The sequence below is a fragment of the Malurus melanocephalus genome, unplaced genomic scaffold (assembly GCF_030028575.1).
Source record: "Malurus melanocephalus ecotype Western Australia unplaced genomic scaffold, MMel_1.1 scaffold_109, whole genome shotgun sequence".
Lineage (NCBI taxonomy): Eukaryota > Metazoa > Chordata > Aves > Passeriformes > Maluridae > Malurus > Malurus melanocephalus.
In genome coordinates, this window is record NW_026623341.1 from 1 (window position 1) to 12,049 (window position 12,049).

General features: G+C 36.7%; 1 protein-coding gene across 1 annotated transcript in view; it reads left to right on the top strand.

Moving 5' to 3' along the window:
• Nucleotides 1–2,707: 2,707 nt before the first annotated feature.
• Nucleotides 2,708–12,049, top strand: part of LOC130575505 (DNA primase large subunit-like) — a gene marked incomplete at its 5' end in the record, with an annotated part of 35,163 nt that continues 25,821 nt past the window's right edge. The window contains 3 exons of the mRNA XM_057369431.1: nt 2,708–2,775; nt 6,402–6,474; nt 7,645–7,830. Of these exons, the coding sequence (XP_057225414.1) occupies nt 2,708–2,775; nt 6,402–6,474; nt 7,645–7,830 (327 nt within the window). The remainder of the gene's footprint in view (nt 2,776–6,401; nt 6,475–7,644; nt 7,831–12,049) is intronic.

The following is a 12,049-nucleotide window of genomic DNA, read 5'->3' on the forward strand; positions in this document are numbered from 1 at the left end:
ACCCAACCAGGTCTTGAGCAGGGGCAACTTTGGAAAAACTGCCCCTCAAACTTATTGCTGAGCTTGAGGTTCTAAGGTGACCATCTCCATCACCATCATCAGCTCTGAGAGCCTGTGCCTGTCTGCAGCTCACTCTGCCCCCTCCTCTGATCACCCAGGCCTCAGGTCGTAAATTATCTTAAGTCAGCAGTGTTTTATGTTCTCTGTAAATTAAACTGCTTCAACATGATTAGAGTTTGGAGCTATGCTCTCTACTTGACAACATTTTGATGTCTTTCATGTTTCTAAAATATCAAATGTCATGTTCGTGATTTTTTTTTTCCTGGTATGATGATCTTTATGTTGAGTACCATATAGAGATGAAGGCAAGGCTGTGCTTGCAGGAATTTGTCTAAATTTAATTTCCGAGTGGTTGGAAAAAGTCTTCACAATCTCAATTTGGATTCTGTAATAGGGATCATCTTTTAGAAAAATGCTGTTGAAAAAGCTCATAAAATTCTTATCTGTTTAAAAACACTAGCATTAATTTACCGTGACCTTTGTAAAAGCTGCTTTTATTTGCAATGTGGCTCTGTTAGAAAAAAATGTAAGGTTATAAGGAGAGACTTTATATTTGAAAACGTTGCATTTTGTTTTTTTAATCCAGGCAGACTAAGGGAAAATGCACTTTTAAAATAAAGTTGTTAAAATATTTTGATGAGGTCTCCTCAACTATGTTTAAGGAAAGCTATCCTTAGTGTTAGACAGAAGAGTGTCATGAGGATCCCACATCTTCCTAGATATAAATGTTGGAAATAACTGGACAAAGGGTTTGTTCTAAGATTTGAAAAGTGTTGAATCACAACACATGGTCTGTAGAGAACATTACCTTGTCCAGGTGCCATAATGGAGGAAAATGGGAAGCAATTTTGCTCCTAAGATTTGCCAGTTGAGACAATTATTGGCCTTGTGGATTCTCCTTTGACTTAACAAAACTATGTTTTTCTGCCCTTTAATGGTGTATCCTGAGACAGCCAGCTTAGTCCACTCCTTGCATGTTCTTTCATTGCAATGTCAAGAAAAATGTTGGTTAAAGATCGCTAAGTCTTTTTCTACCTCAATTCCTACAAGTCTCCTAAATAAATTTTTTTCCTGTTAATTGATAATGCTTACACAGAAATGTCATTTACTGTATATATAACTTTGATAATGTTGGTGCCCTTTTTTCTGATTAAATGCATCGTTTTGAGCACTGCACAGAGAAAAATCTTGTATGCTTGTTTCATGTAAAATTACAGCTATGTATTTGGGTGTGCACACAAATACTGTTTTCTGTACCTCTGAAGTTATTAATGGAAAAAGAAGCAGATGGTATTTCGGGTGATTCAGTCTTTGTTCGGATAACTTATAGAATATCATTGTTGGTGTTTGGATGGCTTCCAAGTTCTTTTCAGAAAAAAAAAAATCTGATTTTCTGGTTGTGTTTAAAACAAAATTAGAGGGTTACTTTATATGGGACATGAAAAAAATGAGGGGTTTTTTTATTAGAAGAAACTTCTGAATAAATGCAGAATTTTTAGTATGTCATATGCATTTCAATCTAGCTCCATAAAAAAAGGGATGTGGATCATGCTTTAATTACCAAGATAGCTGCCTGTTTTAGAAGAAAGATGAACAGGTTGCTGAGAGTGCGAGGTTAATGCTTTCTGCAGCAGTCAGATGGCATGAGAACATTTGGGTTACCTCATTTCAAAACACGGAAGAGCCATGTTTTAAAATGAGTGGGTAGGATGAACTCTTTCAGGAATTACATGTTTTTAATTAGTGTGTCTAATAGTACTTACTATTTTTGAGTTACATGTAAAACACTTAAGAATTTGACAGTTATTTATACCTTGTGAAATAACTCAAAATTTTAACTTTTTACAAATGTAGTTTTCAAAGTACAGCCTAACTTTGCAGCTGCAGAATTGTGAAATGTATTTTATATTGAATATTTTATAGTCTATGTATGTCACAATTATCTGAAGTGCTATGCTTGTAGCTTTTATAGTGAAGGAAGCCACCGTATATACAGATACTAAGCAATTTAATTTCATGTATTTTTGCAGTTATTTTAGTTAATACACTCTTTAACTAGTATTCTACAGTAGTGTGTCATGCATTTGTTGATTGCTAGGTTTAGTTTTGCTGAAAAAGTTGAATGTTTTAACTGGTCATGCATTATATTAAAAATGTATTTATTTTAGAGCAATCATTGCAAAACATGTTATGCCTATTAAAAAAAAACCAGTGTACACAGAGGCATATATACAAGTCACATTGTGCAAAATACTATGTAAATTCCTTTTATACAAATAGAAATTTTATATAATATGTCTTAATGGATTGTATTTACATTGGTAGAAGTCTGTCTAGGCACAATATGACTTCTTGTTCAAATATGTTTAGGAAAACATATACCACTTTCAGTGATGTCTTGCTATTTAATTCTAATAACATTGTAATTTCAGAAAAATGGTTTTTCACTGTTTGTTAATTTGTAAATATTTCTGCTAGCTTCAGATTCTGGAAGTCTGTGCTTAGTTATTTTTAACAGGAGAAATTATGTCTTACTCAATGTTGTATAAAGTTGTAACAACACAGTGTGACTTCTAACATAATTCCTGCCTTGTGCTACCAATTTTTTAGGCTAATATTTTATTGATGGTACTTTTGTTTTCTTCAGCTGACAGCACGATCACTGCCTTCCATACAGTCTGATGAGAGACTTCAACCTCTGCTTAATCATCTCAGGTAAACTGAAAACATGAGTATATTCCTTCATACAGGTTAAAGTAACTGCTTTGGTAGAATGTCTTAGGTACAGGTTTATACAGCCCTCATCTGTGCAATTGGATTTCACTGGAAAAAAAAAAAAACCAAAACAAAAGTAACTCTTCAACTTAACAAAAGCTTTATATGGCATGGAACATAATTTATAGAACTAGTGTTGTTTCTAAGTCACAAAAAATAGTTATAGCTTTTATAAAATTTGAGTTTTTTTGCAGCAAGTGTGAAGTTGTTAAGCTTCTTTATGAACAAAACAGATTACAAATTGCACAGCTCAGAGCATGGGCCTTCCTTGTTGCAATCGTTTTATGCTCTCTGCTCTTTTTGGAAGATTTCATGTCATTGATGAATGGATGAATTTGTTCTTTAAATGTCATTGATGAATTTGTTCTTTAAATGGACCTGAAGAGATTGCTGAAAGTGTGAACCACTGGAGTAAAGTTTGCCTCACTCTTAGTAGTATGAGAGTGTATAAATATATATTTGTATGTGTGTGTATAGATAAGCTTTCTACTTTTTTTGTAGGAAAGGGTAAGCATAGATCTCTAGTCTCTTGATTATATACATGATTACTTTTTATCACTTTGTATGGGAGAGTTTTCTTACTATAGTAAGACAAGGTCTATACAATTAGAGGGAGATGGTTTAGAATCATGGAATTATTTGAAGTGAACCTCTGGAGATGATTTAATCAAGCCCCTGCTCAATGTGGTTAGATGTGGTTAGAGCAGGAATTTATTTTTGTTGAATTTTTAATATCTCTGTGGATAGAAATAAACACTGGATGTCAGTAACGAAAACTCTGTTTTTGAACACATACAGCTTAGCATTAAGATCACTGAAATGATGTTGGATGAATTAGAAATGGAAATGTTGAGGTTCCATCATGGCACTACTGCATGGGGAATTAGGGTGCAGATCTAGTTTGTTAGATAATGCTCCTTATTACCTATGGTGCTCTACTGCTTGAGGTATCTGTACCCAAATATGACATTTTATTTTGATTTTAAAACATCTCATGATTTTTATAATATAGGAAGAGTTTTGTGTTTTGCTGTTTTTAGTGAAAATCAGAATAAGAATAATAGCTTTCATTGTATCTCTGCTTATTTACATATGATTGAACTTTGTTCAAGAGCAATGAACGAAAACAGGGATTGCAGTGTTATTCTTACTGTTACATAGCTGGGGGTGCTTCTGAATGCCAATAACCTTCCATGATTTTATTACCCTGCATCTTAATGGGATTGTAAAAAATATGCCTCARTGGTGTACCTTTCTCCATTTGAAGATAAAGAGCAATTAAGTTAGCTTTTTATAAACTGTGCTCTCCAGGAGTAATTGCTGAGAAATTGAGAATTTCTTTTGATGTATGCTGTGCATATCTCCATGTAAGTGGAACAGTCCTTCAGTATCACAGTGATCAGTCCTGTTTGTGCTTTTCTTTTTTGAACAGGGGGAAAAGGAAAGGTTCCAGAAAAAGCTACTTTAACAGTATGCTGTAACAGATACTTGTTTAACAGTTATAGATACTATACCCTACATTCATGATAACTGGTATTTTTTGTACATTCTTAGGTTATTTTGGGTATGTGGTAAATTGCTTCCATTTTGGTTTTGTGAAAATGGAGGGACTATTTCCGATTTATTTTGTCACAAACTGAAAAAATACAAATGCTTCCAAGTTGCCTTTTTGGAWWTTTTTTTWWAATGAACAAAATATATCAGAGCTTGCAACTTGAAAAGCCACCTTTGGCAGTGAACAGACGGGTGACCAAATAGATCATCTTTGTTATTTATTTCTGTAAATCTGTGATTCATTTTTCTTCATCTTGCTCATAAGAAAGAATATTAGCTAGTTGTGGACTTTCTTTTACCTTCATTGTCTGGACTCTTAGAGCAGTATTTCATTTTTGGCATATGCCAACAGACATCTGTCAGGGAAGCAAAAGCTTAGAAATGAATGAAAAGACCATACAGTGGAAGGTTACAGAGCATTGTTTAGTTGTTAATGCCCTCCCCATTTTTGGTGCCTTTTCATACCTGCTTGTGATTTACAAATTAGCTATTCCTCAGAAAAGGTGATTTTACTGTGGATTATGTCTTCATAGACATTTTAACCTATGCCCGTTATTTTTTTAAAAGGAAGTAACATGTATCATGTAATTGGATGGTTCTGGACTAAATAATGCATTTTGTCTGTGAGTTAGTACTCTTTTTATCCTATTCTGCTTCGCTGGTGCTTTCTAGTACTATTTGTCCTAGACCAAAAAAAAGAGAAAGTTTTTGTTAAAATGTTGAAGTATTTGATTCAAGATTGTGTTTAAGGATTTCACATGCTCACAGTAAGCTACAAAGGGATTTAGCTTGCTGACACTTAAAAAATTTAAAAGAGATGGAAACTTAATATCTCAATGTGTGAGAAGAACACTTTTGCAAGTCCTGCTTTGTATGGGGTTTACAGGCTTGTAACACTACTGTTTAAAATATTCAGCTGGAGTAATTTGAGATGGACAAAAGCTGTTGTATGTAACCCCATCATGCTCGGTAGCAGAGGGCCTATACATGAATTGTAGAAGCTGAGTTAACTCAGTTAATTGGAGAAGCTGAGTTAACTCAGTTTAGTCCAGTGAAAAAGAAGCTTTAGGGGATATCAAATAGCAGCCTACAACTGTTTGAAGGACAAACATTGTCTTATTGGACTTTTCGATGGTGCCAGAGGATTTAACAAATGACAGTGGTCACATGTAGCAGCTTGGGAGGTTTAGATCAAACATCAGCAAAAATGTCTGTGCTAGAATGATAGTACAGCAGTTGGCCAGAGGTAGGTAAGTTTAGTTCATGGAGATTTTTAGGATTCAGTTAGAAAAACCTGTGGCTTACCCTGCTAGTGTTGGCAATAATCCCATTTAAAGTGGGGTGTGGGACTAAATAGTCTTTTAATGTCCTTTACAAGCAACATTTAAATGATGCTGTTAGTTCTATCTTCAAATGATGGTTCATAAGGGTGATACAGAAACCAAGTGTTTTGCCAGACAGGATTTTTTAAATGAATAACACAGTACACATGCAGACACATTCACCCTCCATCTTACTTACGCTCATCTTACACAAGCAAGTAAAGAAGAATGCATGCCTTCACAGACTGTTGTTGTGCACTATCCTTTTATTGCCAGGGAGGTGGAACATTGGAACAGATTGCTCAGAAGGTTGTGAGTCTCTGTCYTTGGAGATGCTCAAAACCCAGCTTGATGAGATCCTAAGAAACCTGTAGCAAACACCACTTTGAGCATGGGTTTGGGCTMGATGATCTTCAGTGGTCTCTCTCAACCTCAAGAGTAATGTGATCCTATGACCTAAATCCTCTGTGACTCCTCATCTTTCCTTTCAGATAAAGGGAGAGAGGGTTTCTTTACTGTGTTGGCTTTAATGCTGGCGTTAAGATTCCTAATTACTTGGTTTCTTGTTTTTGCCTGATACGAAATATTTGCAGCCCATAATTGATAAATTATTTTCTTTCTAAATTTCTAAACTTAAAAATATTTTGGAACTGCTTGAAATGATGCCATATTGTTTACTTTGTTTTTCAGCCATTCTTACGTTGGCCCGGATTACAGTGTCCAAAAGAACACTGGAAAAATTTCTCTAGAGCAGATCGATGCTGTAAGTTGTGTTTCTGGAGTTACATGGGATGTTGAAGTATAATTTTTTCTATGCAAGTACTCAATATACAAACAAAATATAAAACCTTTATCTTCTTTTTATTCATATTTGCTTTGTAACTGTTGAATGAAATTTAGTTGAAGTTCAAAATAGAGAAATTAACTGAAAATGCATCTAAGCATTCAGAGTGAAGGATTCGATCTAAGGATTCAGAGTGAAGTTACAGTGAAGTAGTTAATTTGCTGTTTAATTCTATGTACTTTCATGAATACCTAACATAATTATAAACAGAATTTAATGAAATTTTCTTATTTAACAGTCTTGCAAACTGTAGTGTTTGGTTTATGATTCCTGTGTTGCAGTATTAGTCTTTTCAATGCTGATTTTTGATTTTTGACTTACAGGAGGGGTTTGGAAAACAAGGAAGTAAAATACAATGGAAGTAAAACATAGGATGTAAAATAAAACACCATGCATAAATTATACAGAGTCAATTAAAACCATAACACCTTTATCTGAGTTTAAGGGATTGTGTGTTTTCAGTGTCCATCTTAACCATGATGGAGTGTTTCTCTGGCAGTGAAGTCCATGGCATGACTCGGATGTTAAAAAATAGCAATGCAAAGCCCAAATAAATTCGAACCTTACTTTTTTTTTTGTTAAGTCTTTGAGATGTTGCTTTACAAGAAATAATATTCTTCAGGGAAAAAAAACCCTCCTGCAGATTAGTTGCAAACTTGCTTGTTGTTTTTCAAAGATTCTTAAAAAAAAAAATCTGCTTCCCTTCCCCAACTCCCCATAACTCTATCAGAGTTACCACTTTGCCATTCCAGCTGCTAAAATAAAGCATAGTCAAGAAACATTGTAATTAAAGTTTGAAAATATTTTTCCTGAAAGCAATTAAATGTGTGTTACTTTGTAGCTGGAGACAGTCTGATACTACCACTTGTAGTACTCTGTCCTTTGGATTTTGTTCCTGAGATGGTTATGGAATAGTTTATGGACTCACTCACTTGTGTTGTGAATTCAGCCCCAAGGCTCTCTGTACATGCATATCTTTTCTTCCAGCCACTGGCATTTTCAAATAGAGCTGATTAATAATCACAGTAAGCATATATCCTACAAATCAAATGATCAGTGTGCCTTAAACAGAAATCCTTCTCTTGGTAGCTGTCTGTGAAGTCCTTCCCTCTCTGCATGCGGCAGTTGCACAGAGCCCTCCGTGACAACCACCACCTCCGGCACGGGGGCCGCATGCAGTACGGGCTGTTCCTGAAAGGCATCGGCCTCACTCTGGAACAGGCACTGGAATTCTGGAAGAAAGAATTTATCAGAGGAAAAGTGGATGCAGATAAGGTAATTCAACAAATTAAAAATATATCAATGTGTAAATGTGAGGATGTAGTTAACTTGTACTTTGTGCTATGGATTTGAATAGATGCTTTTTGAGGTCGATAATTGGGTAAAAGGTACAGTAATGTGTTTTAAAGGTGGGAGGGATTTTTTTGCTCTCTTTGCTTGTAATTTTGGTCATTTTATTGGGTATTCACCTGAACTGTGGGTAAACCAGGCAGTCCATAAAGAGGCTTTTTACAGATGAGGACTACGAAAGTCTTATGAGTAAATTACTAGGAAACCAATGTCCTTTATGAAATACAGGTACTATGTAACTAAATTAATCCACCAAGCAGATAAGTGACCACAAACAATATATCTGAAAGACAAGGTTAGCCTTTTTTGTTGTCCAAAAAAAAAATTAATTGAACAGTTATGTGTAAAGTTGTCTTGCCTTAGCAAATTTACAGTTGAAGAATGAAAGAAGAAACTGGAGACAAAAGACAGAAGAATATGTTCTAGGAAATAGTGAGAAAATACTGCTCAGTGCAGTGGGAGGCATTACTGGCATATTAGTCATTGGCCTAACTCTTGCCAATATTTTTGAGAGTACTGTGGGTGCGGAAGATGTCATGTCTAATCTTTGGAGTTTTGTGAATCGCTCTTTTATCTTGAACAGCTCAGGTAAATTGAAGCAGGCTATCTCTCTCATCTTCTCTCCCTGGCCTGTGTTAGGGCGGAGTTTCAGACCTTATCTCAGTTCTGTGGGGAGTGTGATACTTCGTTCTTTTAATATGGTGAGATCTCAGCCTTCCGGAGTACTGTGAAGTATTTTGGAGTCCTTGGTAGACAGTCTTTTGTTAACCAAGAGTCTCTGGGCCATGGCTGTTTTATACAAGATACAGGGCTAAATACTTCAAAAAATGAAGTAGGGTAAAATGAATTATGGTATGTATGCTTCTTTCAAGACACAGAAGGTAGGTAGATCAACTTGCAAATTTTTGGGGCAGGAGAAAGGGATTTAAAGATATGATTTGAATGCATATCTAAACTTCTGTTTATCTAGTACCTTAAGTGTGAGATGATTTAAAAGGAGATAGGTAGTTTATTTAAAAAACCCTCAAAATGCATTTTTTTCACAGAAGTTTCAAGAATATCTCTGAGGAGAGGTAATAATTTTGCAGTGGAATGCCAATTAATTACTAGCTTTATGTGGTTTACATGGACAGATTTTGATAGTGGTTGAGTTTACAGGATTAGGTTCTGTGAGAAGCTGCCAGAAGCTTCCCCCAYTGTCCGACAGKGCCAATGCCAGCTGGCCAGGGCCGAGCCCATCAGTGCTGGTGGGTAATGCCTCTGGGATAACATCTTCAAGAAAGGGGGGTAAAAAAGCCCCTTCACAATAGCAGCTTCAGCCAGAAAGAGAGGAGCGAAAGTGTGTGAAAGGAATAGCCCTGCAGACACCAAGGCCAGTGCAGGAGAGGGAGAGGGAGGAGATGCTCTGGGTGCCAGAGCAGAGATTCCCCTGCAGCCCATGATGAAGGACATGGTGAGGCAGCTGTGCCCCTGCAGCCCATGGAGCACCAAGATGGAAAAGAGATTCAGAGAAAGATCCCTGGAGGGCCTCATGCCAGAGGTGAGGGATATCTGAAGCAGGTTGTGACCCTGTAGGAAGCCTAAGCTTCCTGGAACAGGCTCCTGGCAGGAGAGAGGAGCCCCCACTGGAGCGGGTTTGCTGGCAGGAGTTGTGAGTCCATGGGGACTCACACTGGAGCGGGCTGTTCCTGGAGGACTGCACCCAGGAAGGAACCGTGCAGGAACGATTTGTGAAGAACTGCAGCCTGTGGAGTTCATGGAGAAGTTCATGGAGGACTGTCTCCTGTGGGAGGAACCCCACTCTGGAGAGAACGTGAGGAGCCCTCCCCATGAGAGGGAAGGAACGGCACCTGGGGCCTTTATCACCTGGGGCCTTTATCACCTGGGGGAGGAGGTAGAGAAAAATCAGGAATAAAGTCAAACCCAGAAGACAGGAGGGATGAGGGGAAGGTGTTTTAGGATTTGTTTTTATTGCTCATTACCCTGCTCTGATTTGATTGGTTATAAATTACCTGTCCCAAGTTGAGTCTGTTGCCTGTGAATGATTTCTCTCTGTCCTTATCCTGACCCAGGAGTCCTTTGCTGTATTTTCTCTTCCCAGTCCACCTGAGGAGAGTGATAGAGAGACTGGCATCCAGCCAGGGTCAACACAAAACACTAGTTGAACTCAGGAAAATCCAGACCTTTCACTTGTCATATCCTGTGCTTAAACGAACTGGAAGAACAAAAACAAGCTATTAGAAACAGTAACAGCATAATGACACACATTTGTTATTTCTGTTCTTTAAAAATACTAAAAGAACAGATCTGATTCCGCCTGCTTGTGCGTTGAACACATATGTACATGCACATATATGAAGATATATATGCACCTTGTATCCTGTGCTTTCATGGGGTTACAACTTTCTACTATATCATCTCTGTTGATAGGCCCTTGAAATAARTGATTTTATGATCATATATTTAGCTTCAAGAGTCAGAAAGCATACTTTGAAACAAGCAAGTAGTTTGTTACTGCATTTTTCACAAGCAGACTGYGACTTCCATGTAATKTTGGTCCTTGTCAAGTTCTAGATAWCCAGCTTCAAATTGGGATAAAAAAGAAAACTAATTTTTCATGCCTCTGACTGAGGTTGGTGGCTTGTGATTTTGCACAGTAGTGTCACACAATGTTTAATGTCCTGAAAAAAGGGATATTAATATAATTCTTATTGCTTTTTTCTTCTTTTGACATTTTTCTTTACCAGCATTCATGCCATTGCTCCTTTCTTGTAGGGTGGAGATAACTGTACTGTTTAATTTACTGGAGCATTGTGAAGATACATGCACGATACTTTGTGAAGATGAAGGTTAATGATGTATTACCTACTGACTCATATATTGCAAAGGGGAAGTGTTCAATTTGCTGGAAATGGTTATGATTTCAAAACTATTTGTCCACTTTTGTATTTAATGGCTGCAACATCTATGCCAATTCTCAATCCTAAGAGTTCTTGGCACACAACTTCAGTCTTCAGCAGGAAGCAAGTTTCCATGAACACATTAGCAGAGAACTGGCTAAAGCATAGTCTCCAGGCTGAGCATAGGCATATGGACAATTTGCACCAACATGAACTCCTCATGTGCTTTGAATAACTGCTGCCTCATTGGTAAAAACACTAGAAAAGTTTTTAAGAAATTATTTTTTTACCTTTGGAGAGGAATCTGTGAAATTGAATGAAGTGTAAAACCATGTAGATCAGTGGGAAAAGAAAGTCAAGTAACACCTACAAAGAAAGCACTGAAAATGGTAAAGACGCTCTGTTGGTGGGGCAGGGCAGGGAATGGTCATCTATTGGCATGTTCACAACATGCAGAATCCAAAATAAAACATTTTCTAATTTAGGCACTGCAATTACAATTAGTCTGCAAATTGCTAGGCTAAGAGTGCCTAAATGATAAATTATTGTTGTTCAGGTGAAAGRATCAACTGCCAGATAGGAGTAGATGTGTTACTTCTGACTGAATGGTTGTGCCAGTTGGCTTCRTAACTTCAATTATTTTAAGACTGCTTTGTTTTTTCTATATATTGTAATCTTACTCTAACCAGATATTAATTCTCATAGATTCTTTCACTATTTTTGCTTAAAAAGTAGCTCCTGAGCCTGTTGAAAAAAAAGGTGGGGGGAATGTGATTCCAGTATGATTTAAAAATACTTGAAAACACAAAGATAGTAAGGTGATAAGACAAATAAAATAATTACAGATGTAAAAATGCTTTGATAGCTGAAAATAAAGTCCTCTAGCAGAAATCATTGTAGTGGAGATTGCTACTGTTTTCAGAGATTCTTTGTATGATTAACCTGTGAATGGGAGGAGTTGACTGATAGTGCATTATTTTGAACAAATGAAAGAARGAATGCRGGATCAGTTTCTTTAAGGTGTTACTCAGTTAACAGCCTGGATCKGTGGTTTTGATAGAGATGGAAGGCTTTAAGGCAACCTATCACCTTTTGCTTTCCTTTGCTGCATGTACTTGTGCTGCTTGTTCTTTTTCTTAGCAGTAATTGATGTATGATGGTACAAAATGTCCTCTTCCAGTACTCTGATTTTTTACCTCTTTGTGCAGAAGTAACAGTTGCTAGTTARACACCTCTGTTGAAAA